The 27841-nt window shown below is 37.7% G+C and overlaps 2 protein-coding genes, 1 non-coding gene and 1 pseudogene across 13 annotated transcripts; 2 read left to right on the plus strand and 2 right to left on the minus strand.

The window, feature by feature from the left end:
* Positions 1 to 18: 18 nt before the first annotated feature.
* Positions 19 to 91, plus strand: TRNAR-ACG. The gene has a single exon. It is a non-coding gene; the product is annotated as a tRNA-Arg (tRNA).
* Positions 92 to 1137: 1046 nt separating this feature from the next.
* LOC119998087 (annexin D2-like) lies at positions 1138 to 3406 on the plus strand. The gene is made up of 5 exons (XM_038845296.1): positions 1138 to 1288; positions 1904 to 2049; positions 2173 to 2391; positions 2498 to 2710; positions 2921 to 3406. The coding sequence occupies exons 1-5, from the start codon at positions 1213 to 1215 to the stop codon at positions 3215 to 3217; spliced, it is 951 nt and encodes a 316-aa protein (XP_038701224.1). The 5' UTR covers positions 1138 to 1212; the 3' UTR covers positions 3218 to 3406.
* A 264-nt stretch (positions 3407 to 3670) lies between these two features.
* Positions 3671 to 6226, minus strand: LOC119998088 (annotated as a pseudogene).
* Positions 6227 to 9570: 3344 nt separating this feature from the next.
* LOC119998660 (ABC transporter D family member 1-like) lies at positions 9571 to 27841 on the minus strand. 11 transcript variants are annotated; one of them, XR_005468281.1, is made up of 27 exons: positions 27652 to 27841; positions 24850 to 24991; positions 23267 to 23546; positions 22694 to 22918; positions 21920 to 22117; positions 21353 to 21807; positions 20821 to 20956; positions 20658 to 20736; positions 19352 to 19590; positions 18928 to 19232; positions 18717 to 18828; positions 18468 to 18626; positions 17762 to 17861; positions 17565 to 17673; positions 16505 to 16595; positions 16099 to 16223; positions 15854 to 16003; positions 15701 to 15773; positions 14298 to 14478; positions 13905 to 14063; positions 12519 to 12680; positions 12221 to 12448; positions 11502 to 11665; positions 11358 to 11410; positions 11183 to 11261; positions 10652 to 11041; positions 9571 to 10178 (listed from the first exon to the last, which is right to left on the minus strand). XR_005468281.1 is itself a non-coding variant. In XM_038846005.1 (27 exons), exons 3-27 carry the CDS (start codon positions 24909 to 24911, stop codon positions 10955 to 10957), a joined length of 4011 nt encoding a protein of 1336 aa, XP_038701933.1. In that variant the 5' UTR covers positions 24912 to 24991; positions 27265 to 27364; positions 27657 to 27841; the 3' UTR covers positions 10270 to 10954. The 11 variants fall into 11 exon arrangements, 10 of the variants coding, with proteins under 10 accessions (XP_038701933.1, XP_038701934.1, XP_038701930.1 ...); XM_038846005.1 differs by lacking the exon at positions 9571 to 10178 and adding an exon at positions 27265 to 27364 and having other exon boundaries at positions 10270 to 11041; positions 27657 to 27841; XM_038846006.1 differs by lacking the exon at positions 9571 to 10178 and adding an exon at positions 27265 to 27384 and having other exon boundaries at positions 10270 to 11041; positions 27657 to 27841.

Below are 27841 nucleotides of genomic sequence, written 5' to 3' on the forward strand. Positions count from 1 at the left end.
CCGAGGTGAGGCAAAAATGACTTCATGGCCCAATGGATAAGGCGCTGGTCTACGGAACCAGAGATTCTGGGTTCGATCCCCAGTGAAGTCGGCCCCAATATCACAGTGAATCACATTCGGCCCAATATAGGTTTTATAAATTAATGTTTTATGGCCCATTTAGCTATGTTTTGTAGGCTAACCCGTCAGTGAACGTGGCCCACTTGAAGTCGGCCCAATTAGTTTAATCAATTAATGTTTCATGGCCCATTTAGCTATGTTTTGTGGGCTAACCTTTTAGTGGACGCTGCCCACTTTATGACAATGCCCATGGCTCATCAACTTCCACACTGTTTTGTCTAGGGCTGAGTACCAGGTTATTGGTCAGGGTCGGGCCAATCCAATGTTTTTTTCAAGAGAGTTCCTACCCAACCGATTACCTGGTTATTGGTTCGGATTAGGCCGAATCCAATCTCTTAAAGAGAGTTCTTACCTGTCAGTTATCGATCAAGAGTTAATTTGGTATTTTTTTTAAAGAGAGTTCCTACCCGACCGATAATCCTGTCAAGAGTTAGCATGTAATTGGCTTTTGGGTTATCCGAAAATCCGATAACCCATTTATTAAACCGTATCTAGCTCAATCCAGTATTTTTTTAAAGAGAGTCCCTACCCAATCGACAAATCCTGTCAAGATTAGCTGATAATTGAGTTGGGTCTACGAGCTCAATCCAGTTTTTTTAAAGGAGAGTCCCTATCCAACCGATAACCTTGTCAAGAATTACCGGATAATATTGTTCCCGGTTACCGGAAAATCCTTCACTTTATGCCAAAGCTCATGGCCCATGAACTTCCATTTCTCCTTTTGTCCATATGGATAGGCGGAAAGCCCATTGACATTGAGGAGTGGCCGCTCGTGGTAGCCCACAGATGACGATCCTTTGTCTCGACTGATGGTGATATGATAACAACAACAATCCGGCGTGATCTGTTTTCCTCATAATTTGTTCCACCTGCCATTGCTCAGTGCAACGTAATCGTCGCCGTAAACATAGAAGATTAAAAAAAAAAACTTTTTTAGAAAAATAATAATATTTGTTGTCAAACTTTTCATGATCTGTTTTTTTTTTTTCCAATCAAACTTGAATGATTTTCTCTACATTTCCATCTATAAATACAGTCTTTCGACATACAGAGAGCTTCTCACATTGCAATCAGACACAGAGAGAGTGAAAAATGGCGACTCTTAAGGTTCCTTCCAGTGTTCCCTCCCCTGCTGAGGATGCAGAGCAACTCCACAAGGCCTTTCTAGGTATAATATATATTATTTTTCAGTGATTTTAGATCTCATTGTTCTCTGTGTTTGATCTTATTGTTCATGGGTTTTTCTTGTTTCCTTCTGATTCGAGTGATCTGTTTGACCATATTGTGTTTGTGTTAGATCTGTGTTTTGTATCAATTGTTGAGAATTTTTCTATCTTCTTGGTCTGATTTTGTTTATGGGCGATGCAAATGAAGAGACTGGTGAGGATCTCTTGATATACATCTTTATATTAGTGATAACTGACAAAAAACAGTTTGAATGCTTTGTTTTCACCATTTCTGTCTTTTGGTTTTGTTACTGATGATGCCTGCCTGTTAGATCTAGAAATGTAATGTATATTGATTTGTCGGTCACTGAATGTTCAAACGTTTCTACTTGAGAACGTAAAGTTGAAAATTGTTCTAATATGCACACGCAAAGTTGAAAGTTGAAAGTTGACAGATTTATTTGTTTCATGCTGTTTGGAACTTATTTTATCAATCAGAAACTAAAAGGCCCAATTCTTTTGCTGTATAATGTATGGATCTGTTTGATAGCTGCTTCAATGTCTTGAGAGTGAGCTGAAGTCCAGATGCTTTGTGCTTTTTGTTCATTTTTGGGCAGGATGGGGCACAAATGAGGCATTGATTATCTCTATATTGGCTCATAGGAATGGCGCACAGCGTGCCTTAATTCGAAAAACTTACAATGAAGCCTTTGGTGAAGATCTTCTCACATCCCTTGACAAAGAACTTTCAAGCGATTTTGAGGTCCGATTTGATGAATATCTTGTTGTGTTTCATTCAAAATGTGATTGTTATATGCTTTTGTCTTTGGTCTGCATTTTCTGCCATATAATGCTTGTTTTTTGCTAATTTGTTTGCGTCTTTCAGCGGGCTATACTGGTATGGACGTTGGAGCCAGCGGAGCGGGATGCCTTCTTGGCTAATGAATCAACAAAGAGGCTTACTTCAAGCAACTGGGTTATCATGGAAATTGCTTGCACTAGGTCCTCAATTGACCTATTCAAGGCGAAGCAGGCTTATCATGCTCGTTTTAAGAAATCAATGGAGGAGGATGTTGCTCATCACACCAGCGGGGACTTTCGCAAGGTAACCTTGGCCATGACTCATGAATAACCATGCATCTCATTACTTGGATGATTTGAGTTGAATATATGATTGTCATGTAATTACATGAACTTTGTCTTCCTCACAGCTTTTGGTTCCCCTTTTAAGTGCATTCCGCTATGAGGGAGATGAGGTGAACATGCGTTTGGCTAAGTCCGAGGCTAAGATACTTCGTGACAAGATCTCGGACAAGGCTTACAATGACGATGAGATAATCAGGATTCTGACAACAAGGAGCAAGGCACAGATTAATGCAACACTCAATCACTACAACAATGAGTTTGGAAATGCAATCAACAAGGTATTAACATCTGATCTGCTAGATATCTATTCTTTTCTTGTCAATTGTTTGGTGTCAGCAAGTTTTGAAACATTGAACTCTGGATTGCGCTGAGTCTTGTTTATGTACCTGTCGCTTGTTAGCTATGGTTTTCCCGTCTGTTCCTTCACGGTCGTGGAGGTGAATGACAATGTTCTTGAATTCCATAATGATCTGAGTATCTGTTTGCAGGATTTGAAGCCGGATTCCAACGATGAATTCCTGAAGCTACTCAGGGCAACAATCAAGTGCTTGACAAGCCCTGAGAAGTACTTTGAGAAGGTTCTGAGGTTGGCCATCAACAAGCAGGGGACAGATGAATGGGCTCTCACTAGAGTTGTTACCACAAGGGCAGAGGTGGACATGGAACGCGTCAAAGAAGAGTATCACAAAAGGAACAGCATCCCGCTGGAACGTGCAATTGCTGGAGACACTTCTGGGGACTATGAGAAAATGCTTCTTGCCTTGATCGGTCATGGAGATGCTTAATCGGTCTGGTCGAGCGGAGTTCTCATTTCTGTTAATAGTTTGTTTTGTTGCTTGAAATAAGAACGAAGAAGTACCAATGAGGTGTTTGAAAGATGTAATAGTACCCGTGCCTTGTGTCCATGATGGCTGCTTCCCTATGCCTTGTGACCTTAAATCTTTTCTTGATTTCAAATGTGATATTGTCTTCTATTGTGAGTAACCAGACAAGGTGCCTGCAGTTTTAATCAGATATGGCCCTGCAAATTTAATCACAGACGTCCACTCTATTTATCAGTGTGGGATCCAGTAAATAGATTGGACGTCAATTTACCAATGTAGGATTCACACTTTTTTGAATTTGGTAAATTGACTGAACGTCGGTAATTAAAATTGCATGGCAAATGACAATTACTGCAGGGGCCCTTAACCCGCGAGTAACTGCCATTTCTGGCTCATGAGACTGGACAACCAAAATAATTCAAGAACATCTGAAGCTAGTTTGTTTATTCTCCGTGTACAAGTCACTACCCACATACATGACTTCACCATCACAGTAAAAAGCATCACAAGGCACGAAGAGCAATTATCCAGTCTAACATAGTATACCATTAGTATCAAAAAGATGACAAAGTTTCAAACTAATGCAATGCTGCTCTCACCGCCAGGGGGCTGGCGAACACCGCCGAAGTAATCGCGGGATTCTGCCTTCCCATCAGCAAATATATCATTGCCACTTACTTCTCTCAGCTTAGCAGTGCTTAGAGGTTTTTCAGCAGACCCTGGAGGAACATCTCCCTTGAAAATATTATTTCCCGTCAGCTCTGCAAATTTCTGATCGTGTATTTTCTTTGCTGTCTTGATGACTGGTTCTTCACTGAATAAGATACTAGTCTGTCCTCCAGCAGGCTACAGAAATGGGGCACAGTACATTAACTCCAATTTCATCAGTGAAAGAACCAAAATTTCTGTTTGAGTGTCATGAGAAAAGCCCAAATTAAATTACAAATGCAAATCCCAGATATTTTAGTTCACAATCAGATGCAACACGACAACCATAGATGATCTTAAACGTTGCCAACCAAGAGTTCTTTGAGCAGTAAAAATTTAAATTGAATTTCCTGCTAATGGAATCAATAAACTATCTTTTAACTTTCAATCCAGGTCAAAACAGTACAGCTGAAATGAATGAGAGTCTAGTGAAGAGCCAAACACAAACACAAGAACAGTTTTTTCATAAACTCGAGAAGTAACTCACGTTGCAAACTTTGACAGCCGTTCACACATTGCGAGGTGCAGGCTCCCCAAGGTCTTTAGCTTCTTTTGATTCCAAGGAACGTGCAGCAACCAATGATTGAGGCACACTTTCAGTAGGAGGGCCAAAGATGTCATGCCCACTAATCTCCTTTATCTTTGCATCTGATATCTGCTTGTTATTTTTTTGTCTCTGACTCATGTAGCAATGTACCACTTAATTCCCGCTGCTTTGCTACCTCAGGAATAGAGGTAGGTTTTTTTGGAGAGATGCTCTCCTCAGAATTGAATGAAATTTGGCTAATTCCATTTATTGCTTGCTGGCAGTTAAACCAAGGAACCTATAAAAATAGGTATTGCCTTCACAACAGCAAATAACAGAGAGACCTCACACATACCTGATAGCCAAGCACATTCGTTCTGTTATTAGGACTCGTAGCAGCAGAATCTGATGTATCATCTTCACCATTGGCAGCAAATATACCACTGCCAGTCATCTCTTTCCACTTATACCCTGAACAAGGTTTCCTGAGAATCACACTGAAAACAGTTCTAGATGAGCTTAGATGGCAAAAAGCAATACTTATTGTTGATATCGCAACTACAGCCATTGATGGAACTACGGGGTACAGTCCTAAACTTGAATAAGAAAATTAAAAATTTCAAGCAACTGGTCAAATAAAGGACCTGCAATTGCTTCAAAAAGTTCCAGTTTCCTCTCGTCATGTACGTTGCACTCTATTAATGGAAGTCTTGATGCCCATTCCATCCAAGTTATAACCTAGAAAGAGTGAAGATAGGCCACTGGAATCCACCATTTTCATAGAAAACTTTGCCTAATCTGGACAACAGAAACAATAAGAGCTATTTATAATTTCTTTTTTCTAATACCACTTAAAGTAATAATATCTCCCATTTTACATTTTCTTCATTCCATCTTGCATTGCAAATTAGAATGTAATCAATCTATTAAAGAGATTAGCCAAACAAACCACATACAAAAGTGCTAAATCAAAAGATGAAAAAAGAAGAAGAATTAAACTTATAATTTGACACATAAGTATAACAGATCAAAATCTGTCAAGGATTGAGAAGCTTTCATTATTGAGTCCAAGTTCTCGAGCTCAAAAAACAACCAAATTAAGAAACTTGGTACAGATCGCCAAAACAGTCTAATACAACAAAACATGCAAATTCAAACAAAAAGCATGCAACAGTATATCGATATTGCAAATAGACTAACATGTTAGAAAAACAAGAAACTTGAACCAAAATTACAAATAGAAGGCAAGCAATCATTTTAGCACGAAACAGAAGCAGATCTTACTTCTTCATGAGAGACTCAGCTTCTTCTTAAGTAACCTGACCTCCAAAGAGCACCTTAGAGATTCCATCCGACGGCTGAAAATGCATGGAAAATCGAACAATGTCAGAAACCCTAGCTCCCCTCTGTTAGGATGAAATATCCCACATCGGTTGTAAACCAGGCAAAGTGTCTGTATATAGAAGCAAGCCCCTTCTCCCCTTAATAGACCTTTTAGGGGAGGCCCAAGGGGCCCAGAAATATTTACACCCTCAAAATTTACAAAGATAAACCGTACACATTTGTGCATTGCAGGGTACCTGGTGTGAACGAGCACCGGAGCGATGGGAGGAGCGGGCGGAGTCAGACGGTTGAACCTCGGGCCAAGTAAGGAGGTCTGCGGTGGAAAAATGCTTCTTCCTCACAGGTGGTGTTCTCTCCATTGTTAGTCGCCGAGAGTGAGCTCTGCCTCTGCTGGGAATGTTTCTGGGTTGTGGAGTCCTTAATCAGTAGATTGTCTCTTTGAAATATTTAAATTTTGATGAATTTTAAAATTTGAAAAAGAAAATATACACTAGTTTTTGAATTTTTAAATAGAGCATAGAAGATCTGAATTACCGTTACAGCCTTACAGCTCCCAACCTCTTCATAACGGTCAATTTTAACACACATAGAATTGGATGTCAATACATTTAACTAAGAAATAACTCGATGGTATCTTCAACGTCGATGATTTGAATCCCGCTTTATCATGCTAGATTATAATTGATCCTGCTTGGAAGAAGAAAAAGGAGGGGAGGATTTGACTTGATTTACCAATTTAGGGCTTTTGATGAGTTGGGTTTTAAAAATACCGATGTGGCATTACTTTTTTAATCATGAATTACAATGGTATGTGACGCACGCTATCATTTTTGGTTGCTAACTAAGTAGATTCTAGCGCTCATCCCTAGAAAAGAGAAATCGGGACATAAATGGGTAGTTTTTGTAACATTAAGCACATATACGAAAAATTTTGAACTTTAAGAATATAAACGAGAAAATCGAAGAAAATTGTGTAACTCCAAGGACATGGAATATGGTTTAGCCAAATATTGAATTCCTAAATTGTGTTCAAAATCTATTACAAACAAAATTCAAAAAAAAAAAATAAATTGATGAAGCCCTGTTTCTTGTACTACAGAGCATCCAATTCCAAAGCAGCCACTAGAGCAAACACATCATAGCGATCATCATCAAAACAATCACCTTCGCATCCACAATACTCATGATGATGATCCTCTAATTTCTTCAGAACTCCATTGTTTCTCTTGCTCTGCTTCTCCATCTCCACCATTGTTGGAACTTCAACTTTCATTCCTACTAACAGACCAGGAGGCTTTAGACCTTCAACAACGCAACTCTTTTTCATGGATTTCATCACAACCCAATTCTCAATCTCCATTTTTGGCGACTCAAAAACATCTTTCCATGGAACTTCAGCTCTGGCTATGACCTGGGAAGACCCAATTCTCCCAAGAACTGGCACTCTGTTCTTCCTCCATCTCAGCTCGAAAGCCACAGTTTCGTGCCTCAGATGGTCAATGGATTCTTGGGTTCCTGTGCACTCCAAAGAGAAGGATTCGTTCCAAACAAGGCCTGATTTTGTAGAGATTTCTCGACTGTTCATTCGAATTCTCTGGCCATTACCAGCAGAGATATAGTACCTAACAAAGAGAGTACCATTTGACTTGAATTCAAGGTTTCTTGCTCGAACAAATTTCAGTTCACAACGAAGAGACTGAAGAGCATCCATTGAGAGACAGATCAGAGAAAGAATTGAATTTGTGCGTTTTGTATTTTGAAAGCAATCTCTGGCTTTGGTGTGTGTTGATGAATTGGGGTTGTGGGGGTGTATATATATATATATTGGGTGTGTGTACAATGTATGTATCTATTGATGTGGAGAGAAGGTGATAGTGGGTTTTGAGGAAGCTGCAATGTGCATAAAATATATATGTAAGTGGGTCTTGCAAAATCTCAGTTGCAAATATTATATAGATGAATATCAATGAGGATCTTGATCAGATTTTAACAGTATCTTTGATTCCATATAATATGATAACGTGGGTCAGATCTAAAATTTTATGTAATTTTTGGAAGCAATAAATCCAAAAAATTTATTTATTTTAATTCTTAACCTCACAGAATAATTGAAAATATGTCCCAAGAGCAACTCCAGTGGTAAACCAAATATCAAACACTTCAAAACCATTATCTCTCTTCTTCTCTATCTTGAGTGGCATAATTTAATTGAGTGAATGGGTCTCACAATATACATTATCCATCAATACTTTATACTTTCCAACACTTCAAACTCATTTCTCTATTTTCTCTCTCTTTCTTTCCATCATCTCTCTCTTACTTTTATCATCTCTCTTCCTTTTCATCATCTCTCTTTCACTATTCATCAACTATATCCATGCTTCATATTTCAAGTGTCATTTTTCACAACAACCTATAAAACAAGTGTCATTATCAAGAAAGTGTGTTTTCAAGTGTTCATTTTCATCAATTGTAGAACTCTAGCACTCTAAATTTTCCATAAAGTTCACTTTTGGACACTTGAAAACTATGTTTCAAGTGTTCATTGGACATGCTCTAAGGTCCTGAATCCTTAAAACAATAAAGCAAGGGAGGGAAACAGTTTATGGGATTTTAGAAACTTTTTTCCTGTAGAGGAATTTGTCATATCTAAGAACACCAATCACATCTTTTTTTTTTTTTTTGCCATCAAACCCGCATGCACACACATAAGTTTTCATAAGTTTCCATCATCTATAGGGACGCGTGGATACAAGGATATGCTCTCAGTGAGATGACAATAACGCGTGACTACAACGGTATTTTGGCTACAAGGGCATGCTCCTAGGGAGATGACAGTGATGCGTGACCACAAGAGTATGCACCCAATGTGGCTACAAGGGTATTGTTTTTAGTGAAAATTGAATACCGTACCTTATGAGTCCATACAATAAGAACAACTACAATGGTGGCTTTTTGATGGGGCATGAGTAATGTATGGGGATTTGTGTTTTGCTGATGTGATTATATTGGGGATATGTTTTGTTGATGTGGTTGTGCCAACAAAACTTATTAGTACAATGGTGTAAATTTACTTGCTTTATTTTTGTGTAATAGAGGTTAAACCCGATATTGATTTTTGTGTAAGAATGTGTGTGTATATGTTGAAGTGGGTCCCAATTGGAATAAAATGAGCCAACAAGAACGCATTGACACGTCCATTCTTGCAAAGTTGGCCCAACATTTTTGAAACAAGAAATCATCACCATTGTAGCCCACTTTTTTTACTTGGCCCAATAAGAGATACGTGAAATAACACCTTTGAACCATTAAAGAGCAACCATTGTGGTTGCTTGTAAGTGTCAAAAATTCACCACTAACTTATCACCCAAGTGATTAATCACCTATCACACGATCCGTCATTTTGTTGAAAAAATTGAGGGATTAGTATCTTAAGACAATTATCTTAGTTTGTCAACGTCATTGATTACAAAATAGGCAAAACCCCAATTGGAAGGTATAATAAGTCCCAATTGCTTAAACACTTGTGATTAAGCACTAACAAATCATTTTTAAAATTTTTTTTTTATTACAAGTCACAAATTTTGACCTGACAACTCAAAAGGACTAAAGCAAAAAAGATTGTATGTATCCCTAGGAGATCTTCAAAAGGATACTCACTGTGCCATTACATATATAGCATAAAAAGTAGATAAGAATACTAGATGAAATCTCTAAAACATCACCTTTAATAGTAGTTTAGCCAAAAAGTTTGTTGATTTATTAGGAGAGATGAGAATTGTGATTAACACGTTAGCAGGATAATTATGCTTTCCAACATCATCCAACAAACATTGGCATTACTCTTCATATGCCAATAATGTCTTCCAACATCATTCACCCCAGAACTGTAGAACATTATTCTCACCACGTTGGATGAACGATGACTATTGATATTCCTCATTATCCGACCACCAAAACAACCCACACCATGTGGGAGGATGAACAATGACTATTGATCTTCCTCGTAACGTTGGTTACTATTGCTAGCGCCTTCAATGAAAAGACGAATCCCTTCAATTTTTTTAACCGAGAAATTATCTAACGCAACATGCTCTTTGGATGGTTGAGCAGGTGTAAACCTCAAGCCACGAACAACCCGCACCACTAGGTCTAGGCCCAACGAGGCTCCGGCATGAGCCCACAGCCCCCAGAGCATAATTAATTTGATGTTGAGGAGGGTCGCACGCTCTAACAGCGGACACGCGAATTTCTAACTCAACATAAACCCATGACCTCATAAAGGGGGAGGCGCACGATTTATCCTGGCAAAATCCCACGCTCCCACAACGGACACGCAGCTTTCTGCCACAACAGTTAACAAACAAATACCTTCAATAGCCAGTCAATAGGGACTAATTGCCTCCAAAAAGAAAAATTAATTAGGGACTAAGAATTCAAGCCGCCCGATTATTATCTAGTGAAAACAAATGGAGGTAAACATTTCCATGAACAAGTGCTATTATATTATGCTAAAAAATGTAATCCCCACATTCAAGCCAATTGGACTTCTGCTGACTTGAGGGCTCAAAACTATCAATACAGGACAGAGAGTGAAATAATTCTACCCTCTGCAGAGGCAGCAGGAAGAGAACACCAGTCCATGTGAAATATGTGGACCTGTTACTCATGGGGGACTAATTAAAAATAATTGAGGCTTGGTGGGCATCTGATCTTGAATACCCTAACCAAAAAAATTACAACAAAGAAAAGGCTGTACATGAACGATCAATCTGTATACTACTCTAATCCATTTATCCTTAACTTAAGAATCGTACCAAATTACTTCTATGCTCCTGATGTGGATTGACTTCTCCTTTTCATCCATAAGCGTTGCTGGAAATAACGGCAACTTGTAGCATGTCAAAATGGCTAGCTTCGGGGTACGGATAGGATGGCATCTCCATCTCAATCTACTTGAATTTGGAGAGAAATATCAGCAAATGAAGATTTATGTTAAGATGAATCAATTGCACTGAATTTGTGTGACTCTAGTATGACTTGTCCACAGCTTCATGTGTAAGAGTCAGCGTTGTAATAGCATGTACAGAGGGGTAGTACAATGCCGATTCCATAGCTAATCACTGCTTAATTAAACGAAGCTCCCAGTTTCCCTCCCCATCAATAAACCGCAACTCCATGGAATGAAATGGTATTAAAGCTGGACGCTGAGAAAGTATTAAATCAAAGAGCACGATATGTAAGGTGCAAATGCATAAGACGATAAAACAAATTATAGGTCATAAATCTGATGAGAACTCAGATTGAAACACGGTAGGATCTTTCAACATAAGTTGAGAACTCATTACCTGTGAGGACGTAACAACTGTTATGCCCATATCAGTAGCAAGTCTATAAAGTTGCTCCTCAACATCAACACTGGTGGCGCTGCCATTCACAACATAATCAAGCATCAATAAACGGTTACATAACCGGAAAGTAGTTTCTTTAAAGCAACAAAAATAAAGAGTTTTGGTAGCTTACTTGGTGCACTCATCAAGGATGCCAAATTTAGGCTTGTGAAAGAATAGTCGTGCCTATTACAATAAAAGTAACAAATCAAACAATGAATAAAATCACTAATTTAATTGTAAAATGGTCTCCCAAACAAGAATGCTACTCACTCACCATGCCTAATCTTTGTTGCTCTCCCAGAGAGAGCATGTCTTCCCAGTTGAGATTAGCATCCCAACCATCTTCCCCTCTCTCTAAAAGATAATTTAATCGAACATTCACCAGAACAGTTTTTAAATGTGCATCCAGAAGGTTTGTAGAGTCGGCATATTGTTGCCCTGAAATTAAGCGCAGCAAAAAATTCTCAGTATCAATCATAGACTGAACCAATAATGTCTCAGCCAAATATACTAAGCATTATACCATACAATTTTAGATGCATACAGGGCTCTCTTAAAGTGACGAATGGTATTGCCAGTGTCACCACAGGTTGAGCTTTTAGGATAATGGCAGCACACTACTGAAAAATAAAGCATTAAATACCAATTTTGAAATACGCTGCTGCTTTAACAGAGAGCTCTTGAAAGCAGTCAGAGTTAATTTAAAAGGCAGATTACTGCATAAGGTTACCAAAATTCTCGTTGCATCAGCAGTCAAAACACTACCTAATACAATTTCTTGCCAACTTTTGCACTAGTGTCAGATAGCATCTTTATGCAAGCAAGAGCAATGCCAAAACTTGTCAACTAAATAGTGACCAGCATAAACAATGGCACTCATGAATGCTTCAACTGGAGAAACTTAAAATGCTTGTCATCTTAAAAAAAGGAAACACTATGATGGAAACTAGTTAGCATAACAGTGGCAATGTCATTCAGTGATAAGTACTTTACCTTTTCCATATAACTTTAATGCCACTAGTTCTGCTTCTTCGCGAGAGAGAGGATAAATAATTTGATCTCTCAAGGTTCCTAAGCACGTGTATGGTCGCTGAGGGACATAGAATATGTCATAACCAGTCTCTTCAGTACGTTGGGATGGTTTGGTAAGCCTTCCACTAATGACCGGCCAAAGACCTCTCAGGACACGGAAAACAGAACTTTTCCCACTCCCATTTGGACCTTTAAAAGTTTCAAGCATGTCAAGCACAAATTTGCATATCAATCTAAAGAAAAAATATGCTAAACTAACCAGTAACAAGTAAGCTTTTCCCAGGCACTATGTCACACGTCAACTGCCTGGCCAACATCTTCTGCGCTGGTGTAATGATATCCACCTCGGCAAAGGAGATAGCATCTTCTGCGTAAAGATTGCTCTTTCCGGATGAGAAGAGACCATTAGTGACTGAATCCCCTGGATGGCCAGTACTTTTGTTAGCATGGATGCAAAAATGTATTAAAAAACAATTAAAAGGAAAAAATAAAAAATGTTTATCTAATTGATGATTCAGTGACATAAGAAGGTATGTTAGACAAAGGACTACCATGCTTATAAAATCTGAATGTACTCAACTTAAAACCATCAAATCTTTTTAAAAAGGTTTTCCAAGCTATTAGCAAGAAAACTCCACAAGGAGAGTAAATACACCCAGAGACATTAAGGCCAAATGAAAAGACAAACATTTCACTAACAATCTTCATCCTCTTATTGCCTCATATTTGATTTCATTAATCCACGACTCCAAGTCTTGCTGAAACCAAGTATAAATTCCAGAAAAACCAGTAATTTTCTGAATTGAATTTGTCATTGGATAAAGCATGGGGGAGTGATGTTAATCTGTTATACATCTTTAACAAGCAAACTTAGGAGGACTCTAACTCAAGAAGTGAGCTTCTCAAGATATGTGAAGTGGTGGCAGGCAGTGCTAAGCTGGTTTTGGCCTTTTGGGTGCTAAAGAAGAGGGGAAAACTCATAATTTCGATTTTGATTTGACAATCATATGAAATTGAATGTTGAAATGTATGGGATGTGTGAGAAAAGTAGTCCAATGGATGCATTTCAATGCTGTTTTTCCACAGGCTAGCATGGACACAAATTCTTATATCATCTTAGCGTCTGCATGTCCAAGTTGACGTAGAATTCTCCTTTTTGGACATTAAGAAGACTAGTATCTAGGACTCCTGCTTCCCCAAATAAAATAAATTTCAATACTATGTGCCTGTTTCATAGTACAGTTGACATTGAGAAACTTAAATAGGTCTTTGTTATTCATAAAAAAAAGATAGTAGGTGCTAGTTAAACTAAGGGAAGCACTTTTAAAAAAGGAGAGAAGATGCTGGAAGATCCTCTCACAAAATCAGGAGAGATGCTTTTACCCAGAAAAAATCTCAATATTTTTATTTTTTATAAATTGAACCAAATACTTCAAATTTTTTTAAAGAGAATTCATGTTTACCCATTTCTCTATATAAAAGTTTTCTAAAATTATAATACACAAATGGCACTAATTATGTTAACTAAAATCTCTCTTTATCTCTCTTTCATATGAAGCGCTTCATGAAATACTAATGCAGCACCAATTAAGCCCTCTAATATATTATAAACGAAATGCTATATAACGTAAAATTAAATTTGTACCAGATTGAGCAGCATCCAAAAGCTCTTCAAGCTCAAAAACTCGGTTGATGCTTCCAGAGAGCTCAAGGAACTTTCTGTGCAATTCAAGAATATCTCCAAAGGCCAAAAAGCTTTGAGATACAACAGATGCTAAGAACCTCAATGCATGTGCCAGCTCACCTGAAATTTTTATGCTAGTAAATGTCAGTGTGCTTGTGAACCTATGGCTGTGTGTATGAGTGCGTGCATATGCATGCATACCATAAGGAATGAGAGTGAGTATGCACACATACAAGAAATAGAGGGAGACCGGAACACACATGCAAGTGCGCAAACACACACATTTATATATAGAGAGAAGGGGTGGGGGGTAAGAAGGAAAGCAATTCGAATTAGTTGTCAGGGTAATCACACCTTGAGTGGAGCTCAAGGCTCGGTCTCCCTTGTGTTCCACGGCATATAACAAACTCAAGCCCCAAGTCACATTATGTGGGAGCTGCTTTGTGACAAAATCATCTAGTATGCCAAACAGCCATTTCTTCTTTAGAAGTAACATTGAATGTTGAAGAAGTCCCCTGAATCTTGACTCAACCATCTGCTCAAAGTACAAACATTTTATTTAAAGATTAGTACACAAGCTGAACTTAAAGTTAGCACCTAAAAGAATAGAGAAAAGTAAAGAAATGCAAAAGAGAAGATATAAATGTCTGGTGAGAGTCCTGGCTAGTGGCTGCAATTATGAATTTCAATAAAGCAAACTCTTAAGGAATTTCCCAAGTTTCCAATACTATTGTTGACACCCAAGAAAACAGATGGTAAATATAGTAGACCCTAAAACTTGATTTGAATTTAGTCGTTGATTGCTATACCCTCAAAAAGCCCTTCCGTCATTCTCCAGCCAAACATTCAGAGACACAAGTAGGACAACCCTCTGTGAATTCTTTTGCATGCCACTACACTTTCCAAAGAGCCAACTGGTCAATACAGAAAGAGCAAGACATGTCTCCAGACTACTATAGCTACCATGAATGCAAGGGAAGGAGAGATACACCTTCATCATCCTTCTTACATGCAGCTTAAATAGAATAAACTCAGAGAAAGTAATAAAACCATAAACAAAAAGTGAAATATGCATCCGCTGGTGCATTGTAAATGTAAAATCATCCATAATAAATTGTGTAAAAGACAAAAAATATATCATTCCTAAGGGGAAACAGCTACAGCTACACTATATTTTCCCTAGATGAGAAACAAAAAAAAAATAGATATCAGTTCCATTCCAAAAACATAGTATGTCATTAAGCACTGGCCTTGCACAAAGCTAACACCATGGTAAAAAGCATGTCTACCTCTTCCAGAAGTATCAAATTTCAACTACGTTATAATTGGAATTTTCCGTATAACTAAAAAACCTAGAACAAGTAAAGCAGCAGACCAAACATAATTTTGTAACAAAATCATATGCTTCCCAAAATAATAAAATTCCTCATATACAACTCGGAAATGCTATAAGAACAGCACTTGTGTCACATGGAACACAGGAATAGGAAGTCAATTCCCCTTTGAAATGGTAGCTAAGATACTAATGAATCTCTGTAAAAAAAAACCTGTCAATCCACCATGATCCAAGAAACTTCCATGTCTCAGATCATCTACGCCCCACGTTAAAAGATAAAGGCATAAAGCCAAGAAAACAAGTGACGTCAAGGCATGCAAATGTCAACTGATCTTCTAGTCAGAATGCAAGGTCAAGATTGTAGAAATATCAATTGGAAATTCAGGATGAACCAATACAAAGTGAAGACCAAGTAGCTTACAGCTTTCTCATGAGCCCCACCTCCAAAGAAAGCAACAGATTCAGCATGAGTGCGAAGTCTTTCATGCATGAACCTATATTTCACCAATCACCACCCAGGTACATATGTTATGCCCCATCAACAAAAAGGAGAGCAGAAAGCAAAGAAAATTACCTGAAAGTTCCTTCAAGTTCTTGTTCCCGACCGGTCAATTCACCCAAATCAGGAGTTACAGTTCTTAGAAAACCCAGACCAAGCAGCATATAAGCATACAGTATAACAACTCCCCTCCGACCAGTTAACAGTTTCATTCTCCAAGTGAACCTTAAAAATATACAGAAAAAGTTAAGAAAATGTGAAATATAAGAAAGTGGATAGGCTCATACAAGTATCTAAATAAAAACAATTCAAGTGCTCACCATATGATGTCAACAGACGGTTTTACCATTCCAGTAACCAATCCAGATAAGTCAGTTGTTAACTTATCCAAATCATGAGTTATTCTTTGATCTGCATCGACATTTTTGCGTGACATGTGGAAGACCTACAAAGAGATGCCTCTTACACGAACTTCAGCTACTTTATCATAATCAATTATGAAAGACCCAAAAAAGATGAAGAGCACTTGACATAATCAAATCCCTCTCGAAAAATATGACTACTTTAGCTCAGAATATGAGAATCCCGAACTTCTCCAAAGGTGTTTGTAAGTAGTGTAATATACCAATGTCAATATCATGCAATGATTTCAAAACATGCACACATTGTTGCCTTTTCATGAAATAAGATTAATTAGAAATTGACTGTAAGACCATATGGGAGTACCTTGTAAAATGTGTTCTTTCTCAAATAGTTCTTCAGTAAATGTTGAGTCAAACGAATTCTCCATCCAAGGGCCAGTCTGGCTTTCAAGTGCCTGTAGAAAAAAATATAAATTTTTTCACGAGGAAGAGGCAGAGGAAGAGGAGCAGAGGTAGCAAGGGTGAGAATTCATCAATTTGAACTTCTACACAGATCGCAAGTATATATCATTTCACACTCATAGGCAATTTGTATCACTTAATAAGTTCTCTTTCAGCTCCACTTCCGAAGACGACTGAAAGAAAAAAAATGATTAAAGGACAGCTTCAGAACCCTAGAGCTCTGTTAGTGATCAAAAGCATGAGACCTGCAGTAATTGGTCTGTCTTTTCACTTTACAGTCAGAAGGGCTACCCTGGAATACACAGGCTCATCAACATAATAAGGCACATGCATTTGACAGATACAATGTGAGATCCAATAAGATGCCCATGATGGAAGTATTACGGAATCTGACTTCGATCAAAAATTTGAGGATCAATGCCAGGTATGAGGTCCACACATGAAGTCTCCAACTCAGCTGTCCAGTTTTCTCGGAGAGAACTTATTCCAACTGGTTACTGGAAGATGATGCATAGATCCAACTCCAACTGGTTAATGGAAGATGATATATACACCCAACTCCAGTGGGCAGTGACAACTCCAAAGTAAATTAGTTTCAATAACCAGGAACTGAGGTGCAAATTTAGTAGGGACATAGGAGGTGCTATATGTGCACTCTAGAACATAGTCCCAGTCCCTCCTCTTTTACTTGTCTAATATACAAATCGAAGGTATTTTAACCAGTCTTTTGCCAACTGAGAAAAATACATCCATGGGAGCAGCCAAAGTATATGTTACATTCATACTTACAAGAAAATGAAGTACAAATATTGCTGAGATGCGACTCCCAAGGAGGAAAAAAATAAAAATAATTATAAACCATATACGTCACATGTCTACTTTAAAAACTAAACACATTACTTGATTCGGTAACAAATTCACAGCATGAGAACAGTAAGTCAGGTATGGTAAATTGAAATTACCTTAACGAAGGAGCGATAAAAGAAGACGCAGCACTTTGAAGAACACTAATACCGATCAACCTAATGAAGGATGCCTTGTCCTGCTCCAAAACATACTTTACAGTAGTACCTGAGAAAACACAGATATTCAACCATGACACGTGATCCCTTCTGAGAATCAAATTCAAATCCCCCTTCCCCACAATAAACAAAAGTACCATTCAATGAGGCAATCCGGTCTGAAACCCAGGTCCTTGATACCACAAGGAAAGCAACTGCAAGTAGTTGTGCCCCTTGTTTGTCAAATACAGTCGGTACCTGGAAAGCACGAGATAAAAAGCTAAGAAAGAACCATGATAAATTTTCAGCCACAGAAAAATGGCAAAATCATTGAATACAGATAAGACCACGATGAGTTTTTAGTAATTGGCAATTTACTCCAGCAAACATCCAAACACCTTGCAGGTGGATAACAGCACACGTTGAGAATAGAAGCGAGAAGCCGAGAACCAATGGTTCAGAAGTAGATTCTATGTCAAGTGATCCTTTCAAAAGGAGTGACAACCATGTTATGCCTAAGAAGTTTTTTTAGTACAGGTCAGAACCTAGTGAATCTTTTTAAAAATATAAGAGGAATAGCATTATAAAGACAACAGGGGGGGCACACCTAATTACAAAGCAAAAGCAATCACATTGATCTAAAAGAAAGAGTAGCATTGAGATCTAAATGACAGCCTTGATGGACAAAATAACTCAAAATGACAAAAGAAGTCACATGAACAGTAGCACTATAGTACTTACAAGTTTTCACACAATGTAGGCAATTAGGCAAGAAATAGATTTTCAGAAGTTAACAAAATTAAGAAGCAGCATATGATTAGTACCATGATGGATGATGAAAGGGCTTCTAAGCACAGTACTTACCAGTATTTTAGACATAGCAGCTACTCTCAAGGGCAATACCATTGGAGTGCTTTTGAGCTGTGGAATGACAGACAATGGTGCTCCACAATCCATGTGAGGAGATGCAGCCACCACCTCAGAAACGTACGATTGTGCTCTTGAATTTGAAAATTCCAGACCCTAGACAAACCACCAGAAAGGCTATACTACGTGAAATAGATCAAATAAAACATAAACTGCAGATAATATTAACAAGTTTAAGATTCTAACCTTCCCAGTATTCATAAATGCATGTTGAACAGCCATTGCATCAGTTTGGCGGTTCGTCTCAGAAGACTTCAATGCATTGCTGCTGCCTTGTGTTAAATCTGGAGAATCGTCCCTAGTTTTCAAAGAGAGTTCAGTAACACTACTTGCAGATTCTACGGAAATAAAAAAAAAAAAAAAAAACCTTCTGCAGACTCTGATTCAGAAATCTAACCTCTTGTAGTGAACACGCCAGCCCCCTTCACCATCCAAGGATAAAACCACATCATGAAAAGCAACTAGAGCTGGACGATGAGATATTGTTATGCATGAAGTACCCATAGCTCGAACTTTGGCACAAAAGCGCTCTTCCATATCAGTCGTTACAGCACTCGTGCACTCATCAAGAATTGCAAATTTAGGCTTATGATAAAATAATCTGGCCATCCCCAACCTTTGTTGCTCTCCAAGAGATAGTTCATCACCCCAATTAATTTCTTTCTCAGGAGGATAACGGTCTAATAGATACTCAAGGTCAACCTAAGAAATTGGGCACAAAATTTACACCAAGGATTATGTAAGGAGCCGTACAAAATATGCATATAATTATGAAAGAGATGAGAGGGAGATGTTTGTATAAAAGAGACTAGATTTCTTACATTTTTCAACAGCTCCACCATTCCACTATGTGTGAGTGGTTCAACCTCTTGATCTGCAGTGAGAGGATAAATTAACTGGTCGCGAAGTGTTCCAAAAGCTGTATAAGGCCTTTGTGGTACATAGAAGATCTCCTTATTGAGATCAGACCCAACCCCAGGCTTCGCAATATGGCCAGAAACTAGTGGCCAAAGTCCCCCTAGAACTCGGAAAAGTGAGCTCTTTCCACTGCCGTTCGGACCTTCAATACAAATAAATAAATAAACTTTCTTAGTTCAGCACTGTTACATAGCCAATGTCCAATAAAAAAGTTGTTTTGGCCCTTGATGCAACATACATATATCTTTTTGATAGTTCTACTTCATCATCAGAAAAAGGCTAGAATCCACATCCAACTATGTTAGTTCTTTCCAGTCACGATGCCATATAGAATTAGACAGTAGAGAATTCAGGCTTCCTTTCCAATCTATATAGAGTTACTACTCATACACTTAACAGAAGATCAGTTCCCAAAAAATATGAAGTCAGGGAGTAACATAACCACATAAACTTTAGACTGTTTAAGCCAGTCATGACGTTCATTAAAACAGGCTTCTTCAAATTCAAATTTTATCAAACAAAAATTAGACACATGCTATTATAGCAAGCACTAACTTCTCCCAAACATCTGCTCAAGATGAGTACAGAAGAATTAGAGAATGTTGGCGGTAATAAGTAATAGCAGCTACCTTATGACCAAAATTATCCTAAAAAAGAAGAAATGCTAAAGGCACATCTTTAAAAAGCTACCTTGCAAATCATTAACAACAATCAACTAACACCCAAAGCATATTGCACACTAAATCCACTTAGCACTTACTGAATCACACACAAAGCACCTTCACCTCACAGTCATACAACATTGCGTCCACCTTAACCTACACCATCTGGAGCGAAACTCCACCAAGTCCAGGACTAGCAAAATCAAGTCATTGTTGAGCACTTTCTCTGCTGCTATAGTGATGAATAAGCTTACAAGATCGAAGCAAAATGAAATCCTTGCTACTTGTTGTTTGCAGATTATGGTGTTTGATAGATGAGTTCAAAGTTAGAAAAATAAAGACATAACCTAGAATACAGAGGCTTAGAGTAAGACTAATAACCTCAAAGGCTATCGGTGTTCAAATAGGACCCATGCAAATGTACAAGTACATATTCGTAGAACTGCTTTTGCTTTTTCACAAAAAAAAAAAGGGAAAAAGGAGCAAAGAAATTTAGAGAGAGAATTTATCCCATTACATAGAGGTATGCAAAGGTAAAATAATCTACCTGTAATCAATAGATTAGATCCCGATTCAACCCTGAGAGTCAGATTCTCCACCAACACATTACCTGTTGGGGTAACAACCTGCAAGGCAATACCACAAATAACTGAAATGTGCATAAATAATACTACCAACAGAAGCTAGATAATCCACAAATTTTCAAGTACCTTGACATCAGAAAACTCAATGTAATTAGCTTCAGTAAAGTATCTTGTACTTCCATTTTTTTTTGGAGAAGATCTGCCATCAGAACTAAGCTCTCTTGATATGGCCATTAATTCATGTATGCGGTCTGCATATCCACTGGATACAAATAAACAATTAGATAATAAACAGAAAAGATCGGTACTCTGTGACTGTGTTTGATAATCAAGAAATTATGCCTCTCTTTACTCCTTAGTTTCTATCTGGTCTACTCCTGCTCTTTTTCTCTATCCACTTTCAGTCTCCCCAAAGAGCTTTTCCCATTTCCAGTATTCATACATTAACAGTCTTATGGAGGATATGGAAAGGAAATGTTTTGGAAGCATGGGAGTTTACCATAAAGTCATATATAAGCAAGTGCTGCCATAACCATCCAAAAAAGATGCATGGTGCAAGAGATCTTAAATATTATCAGTCAGTAATTGCTCAAATCTATATTGCTCATCAGATCTCCGTTTAAGGCAACTGTAAAGAATCAAAATTGAGGAGAAATACCTGAGACGGTTAAGCCTCCTTGAACTTACAGAAATAGTTCCAAGAGCTTGGAATAGTGATATTATGACACTGGTGTGATACCGTAGATTGCTTAACATTTCTGCTCGCCCTAAAGTTGACGAGTCAGGTCGAAGATGGCCAGCAAAGAAGGGTTCAATAATCAATATCACAGCAACAGTAGCACCACAATACTTTACTAAGAAGTCCTGAATCATTCCAAACCACCAATGGTCGTGTAGAACAATTCTCATGTGCCTTATAAGATTCTTAAACTTTTGCTGAATGTGATATTCTTCTATACTTTCTCCACCATAAAAGGCTATACTTTCTGCATGGGTCCTTAACCGTGAATGAAGCTGCCGATAATCCCCTTCCAATTGTTGCTCTCTGGACATTAATTTCCCAAAAGGAGGAGAGAAATTTCTAATAGCTGCTCCCGCTCCAAAAACATATGCCTCCAAAACATCATACGTAAATGAGGGAGTAGAAACCGATGCCATGCAGAGAAAGATCAAGAATAGACCAAAAATAGCGAATAACTCAATAAACAAGAAATATTTGACTTACCAAAATCCATAAAAGATATTTTGGACTGGCATATGAACACAACCTCCAAGTATAAAGCAGACCATCAGTAACTGCTGTCAACTCATCCTGTACAAGCTCACTTAACTCTGAACAGAACTTTGGTACATCACTAGCAATTCTTTGTTCGGGATTAGTAATCCGACCATCAACATGTGATATTTTATAGTACGCCATGTTCTGCAACTCATACAAAAGGACAAATGAAACACATCAAAGGGGATTTGAAGACCACAAACAATTATGCACTCACTAAACAATTCTGTCACCAATACAGCTTTGCCTTGTGATGGAAAATAATAGCGTGTGTATTTGCAATTGCATAAGAAGATTGATTGCATATCCTGATTCTGGAAGAATCGATTATACAAGAATAACTGGACACTAAAAACCTTGATAGGGCATTTCCCAGGAAGAAAAACACAAAAAGACGATAATTTTCAACAGGAAGAAGGCACAGGCATCACAGGGAAAGCATATTTGACAACTAAAACTTGCAACGTCACAGAGTCAAGTGACGAAGTAAGGAACACATAATGAAGTCCAGACTTCCCCAACATGATTTTTTGTATTTCTATTGATGGCAGGAAAAACTAATCTTCATATAAGATAAACTTAACTCCACTAATACATGAAAGGCGTGAAACCCTTAGAGAAAACCATGCAACGGAACTAAATTGGAATAAGACCACTGTAAGAAAATTGTAAAGATCAGTGAATAAAAATAATACTTGCATAAGTAGTGATCGTACCTACCTCAAAATAATCTTCATGGATAAGTTTAGTCAATATTTTTCTGAAACGAAGACTCAAGGTCCCTGTAATGTATTTTGATGTAGAATGCATAGTTGACAGAAGGAAACATAACAAAATGTTTTCTGATATCAGCCTGAAAAATAATGGCACACGTCGGAGAAAAGCAGCACGAAATAGAAATCCTTGAACCTTGGCTAATCTGTTGCTCAAAGCAGTTCTTAACACCTGCAAGTAATGCCCAAGTTCGTATGGATATGTCCACCACAAACAGAAAAGGTGGATTAGAAGATTTCGTTTATGAGCATCAAGACGATTCTTTATATCCACCATATCCAATTACAAATTATTACATGTATGACATCATAATGATGTAGCATGGAGCATGGCAAACCAGAAAACCACTAACTTATGGACTACTCATTTAACATGGTCAATAGACAACTAGGCTTAAGACATTGTATAAAAGAGAAAGCGATAGGGCATGCAACAAGTACGAGTCACAATAAGAAAAGCCAAAAGGACCAAATTATAGGAAAAACATTGTACTTTAGAGTGTACAACAGGAAAACTCACCACTATGGACACTAAAGCCAAAAGGTCCTTTGCACCCATTTTGCCCATCTTAGATAGAAGAATTGAAGCTAAGACTTGAAGAGACTTTATTCCTCCTCTCTTTTGCATAGTTTTCTTTCTATTATTATCATCCGAAACTGCCTTCTCTGATTTTTCTTTATCATCTCCAAGCCCATTGTAATGATGAATTGAATCAATCTTCTTACTGCTAAATCGTGACTGCACATATGCAGCAGTTCCCCCAGCCACTAAGATACCAGCGGCAACCAGTAGAGTTTTCCTGTGCTCAAGAAATATTATAGATACCCTTAGGGCATAAGGGAGAGATTATATGCTCGAGAATAAGTTTCATGCAAAATTAGAGTAACAAATGAAATTAATATATACTGGAATGAATATCATGCACCTTACCCACTTTTGCATCCTGGTAGATGTTAATAAGGATGGAAAATGTAACAACAAAATACACAGAACAGTCTTGTGAATGGCTGGTTACAAGATCAGCAACTTCTTTTTCATACTCAAAAAGTTAATCAGCATGAGGATCATACTTAAACAAAAGGGTCCCATAGACCCCTCCTTCAGAAACCAATACGTTTGGTGTGTAACTTCAATAAGACGAAAAACAAGAAAATCCTATCTAACCTCATCAAAGTCTAAGGAGTTTAAAGGGAAGGAGGCAGCAAGAAGACAAAAAATAACCCAAGAACCTGCCAAATCAGATAAAAATATCATGCACTTAATTTAGAAATAGTCACAACTCACAAACACTAGAAGACCAAAGTCGCACAAAATGGCCCTGATATTTTTTGCTACAATATACAGTGAAACAACACGAAAGATTCAACCCAATATCCAAAAAACTGTAATGTTGGTCAGCACTACTCTGAATCCTATAAGTAAGAACCTCTGCATTGAATCAAATTTCAATGAAGGATAGTTAAAATAAGAATTGAACACTCAGCTTTTTGCATTGAAGAGAACAATTAGGCATCCTGGCCGTGATTTATTGTCAATCCTAATGCACTTATTAGCTAAGTAAATAAAAAAAATTAAAACAAGCAGAGGGCTTTTGGAAAGCAGATGTTACAAGGAAATGGTTTTCTACAACTTAAGTCCAATGACTTAGTGACTATCATCGGAGCCTGGCACCATCTAGTCCATTGTAATTGTTTACTACTAAATATGACAGAAAATTTCACAGAGACTCTAGTGAAACCCATTTCCAAGAGTTTCAAGAGTTCAAAGCATCAAAGACAAAACAGGTTAAGGGCAGAGGTGTGATAGTCACCTAATGTTGCATTTATGAATATTGAATAGCAACCACTTACACATGTAGCACATTGAACATCATAAACAAGAATATTGCAAAAAATTGCAAAGACCTAAGTTCCAGTCAATCAAGCTCTGAATCCAAAGGTCATTTAATGCTTGTAAAGGTATTAACTTATCAAGAAGCATATAAGGCAGCACCAATTTTTTCATTTAGAAACAATTTCAACAGCAAAATATGATGGATAATTATCTGACTGCACATTTAGATTCAACATCTTTAGGGAAAAACATAAAATAGAACAGTATACCTTCTTGAAACCATAAGACTTCGCCCATGCTCGGTTAAATGCAGGAGCTGAAGAGAAGGCATGTCTGTAAAAGGAACTTCCTCCTACCAGAATATATCAGCAACTGCAAGCAACTTCCTCTTGAATAGGAGAGTAAATAATTCTGCCATATGCAAAATCAATGTTCAATCCATCTTGCTTCCCTTTTCCCATAGCTAATAGTTAGCAGAGTTTGGAAATAAAACAAAGAAGACAACTGTAGCATAAGATATTAAAAGGAATGTAGGTCACAGCCCCAGCACTAAAAGAAAAACAGTGATGTGAGGCAATAATCACAGTAAATGTCAATGTTAAGCAGTAAATAATTAGAATTTTACTAATCATATAAATAAGAAACATCTCGTTGCTTGTAAAAGGTAAACAACTCCCGTGCACAAGACTCCTTAATAAAACTATCGTCTCCATTATGGATCGTCCCGGCATAAACCAAATTGTTTTAAGATATCGTAAATATCGATCTCAATCTCCGTTCCACAACTCTTTCCCAAAGTTTCAATATGGCTCATAAGCTTGATGCCCTTATAATTGTTATAACTTAAAATATCATTGTTGTTCTTGTATATAGGTACTATAGTGCTTCCCTTTCATTCATCAAGCATTCTACGAGTCTTAGATTGAATAGCTTAGTTAGCCATATTATACTACATCTTCTACGCATTTCCACACTTCAATTGGAATTTAATCAGATCTCATGGCTTTACCCCCTTTCATTCTCCTTAAGACTTTCTTCACTTCAATCACCCTAATACGTCTTAAATACCAAGGATCCTTACTCTCATGAGAGAGATGGAGATCTTTGATGTACCCTCCTTAGCTTCCATCAAGCAGCTCATTGAAATAACTTCTCCACCTCTCGTTAATTTCTACGTCTTTCACCAAAACTCAATCATATATATCTTTGATGCCCTTTGCATGATTTTAGGTCCCTGATTTTCCTTTCTCGTATTTTAGATAGCTCAAAAATAATTTTTTCTTCCTCTCTTTTATCTAACTTGTTATATTACACAGTATTTGCTTTATGACATGTCGCTCATATAATCTTCTAAGCTTCTTTTGTAGCTACTTTGTACGTTTCATAACTATTCTTGTCTCTACCATTATGCAACTTTTTTTGACAACATTTTTGCCTAGTCTTAATTGCTTTTTTAACATCCTCATTCCACCACCATGTTTCTTTGCCATATCAAGATTATCCCAAAATTCTTTATTGGTATTTTCATCTAATTTTATTTGCGGGATATAAGCACTTGCCCATTAAGATCCTATAATATTTTTTGCTTCTCTCTACATCTTATCTATTACTATACCCACACCATTTCTATTTCTATTCATTTCAGTGTATCGTAAATGTAATTTATAACATGTGTTCTCAATCTGTCATTCCGTCTAGATTTTTCAACCACCCGTTTAGTCTCATGTAGACATATTTTGTTAATTGTTAACACTACGTCCAATCATAGTGTCAACTAATTCAAAAAATCTACCTGTAAGTAACCCTATGTTCCATGTGTCTATCCTAATCCTATAATTATGGCTTTACCCATGATTAGTGACCCTATGTTCCAAGTGTATATGTCTCCATTTAGACGCCGATGCAGCGCGTCACTTGCAGGGGACGTCCTACCATGCGTTTGCCCATTAATCACTACACCCGGGGTCCAATGCAACACATCGCTATCGAGGTACGCCCATGCAAACCCTCGCTCATTTATCGCTGCGCCTAGGCCCTGATGCAACGCATCACGAACCACGAATGCCCCAACGAATTTCTCATTTTGACTCATATTCATAAGTTTGGCAAAATTTTACGTTGGCCCTAGAATAAAGTTATATGACTACATGTAACTGTTGGTAATACGACCTCAAAAGAGGCACAAATGGAAATGTTGAGCACATAGGAGTCAAATCCCGGTACCAACTAAGTGGAGCCAATAAAGGATGTCATCTCAACTCTCAAGAAATCAAATAGGCAAATTGGCATATACTTGGTTAAGAAATTGGAACAAACCAAAAAGATTTCGTTTCCCCCAAATATAACTTTAGGGCCAACAATCACACATCAACTTTCAAGTGCTCCATAGCATCCAACCTCGGTTGCGTTATTTTTTAAAAGATTAAAGAGAGCTAGACCAAATAGTTCGGATATAGGAGACCATAGGAACAAGTATCTTGCAACAAAGCAATGAAAACAGGCAATGTTCACATCACAGGATTTATAGCTACGTAGATAAAGCAGAGCCATATATATGCTACACAGTCTAGCAACAAAGCAATGAAAACAGGCAATGTTCACATCACAGGATTTAAAGCTACGTAGATAGCGCAGAACCATATATGTGCTACACAGTCTAGCAGATTCTGCCAAGACATCATTACCAATCTTTCTCATCAGCTTTATGCATCATGGAGACGCAGTTCTGCTTCATAATATCTTTTTTCAGTAACCTAATCGCGAATCAATGATACTCAAATATCCCTGCAAGAATTTAAATCCTTCTTCAAGAAGGACCCGATCAAAGATGGAAACATATTCACTTACTGATCTTTAAAAAAATAAAAAAAAATCCTCATCCATATTAACAATCAATCCTTCATCACAATCAAACAGAAATCAACCTAGGCACCTACAACAGCAATTAAAATTGCAACATTGAGCACACACCGAATTCTAATAGTAAAACAAATACAATCGCGTAAGAGTTAAACCTTTCGCATACCTCATGCGTAAACAGCATCACAAGCCATAGAAAGTTACAAACTCACCTCACCTTACTCACTCTCTCCCACTCAGTATCGCTGCCAATAACTGTATAGCGAGCTTCAAACAGTCGAGCGTCAATGGAGATCCTAACAGAACTGCTCGATTTGAACCCTCTAGAGGCTCCGATATCTCAAGGAACCGGAGAAAGCGAAGTCCGCGAATCGGACCATAACTGAACAAAGGAAATAGAAA

The sequence above is a fragment of the Tripterygium wilfordii genome, chromosome 5 (genome assembly GCF_013401445.1).
Source record: "Tripterygium wilfordii isolate XIE 37 chromosome 5, ASM1340144v1, whole genome shotgun sequence".
Taxonomy (NCBI): Eukaryota; Viridiplantae; Streptophyta; class Magnoliopsida; order Celastrales; family Celastraceae; genus Tripterygium; species Tripterygium wilfordii.

Coding starts and splice junctions, on each gene's coding strand:
- LOC119998660 (XM_038846003.1), bottom strand. CDS start 24,911: ATGCCTTCTCTTCAGCTCCTGCATTTAACCGAGCATGGGCGAAGTCTT. Junction 19,591..20,657: donor ATCTAATCTATTGATTACAG/GTAGATTATTTT, acceptor TTTGTATTGAAG/GTCCGAACGGCAGTGGAAAG. Junction 16,596..17,564: donor TTTATCGCTCCTTCGTTAAG/GTAATTTCAATT, acceptor TTTTTTCTACAG/GCACTTGAAAGCCAGACTGG.
- LOC119998087 (XM_038845296.1), top strand. CDS start 1,213: ATGGCGACTCTTAAGGTTCCTTCCAGTGTTCCCTCCCCTGCTGAGGAT. Junction 1,289..1,903: donor ACTCCACAAGGCCTTTCTAG/GTATAATATATA, acceptor ATTTTTGGGCAG/GATGGGGCACAAATGAGGCA. Junction 2,050..2,172: donor AACTTTCAAGCGATTTTGAG/GTCCGATTTGAT, acceptor TGCGTCTTTCAG/CGGGCTATACTGGTATGGAC.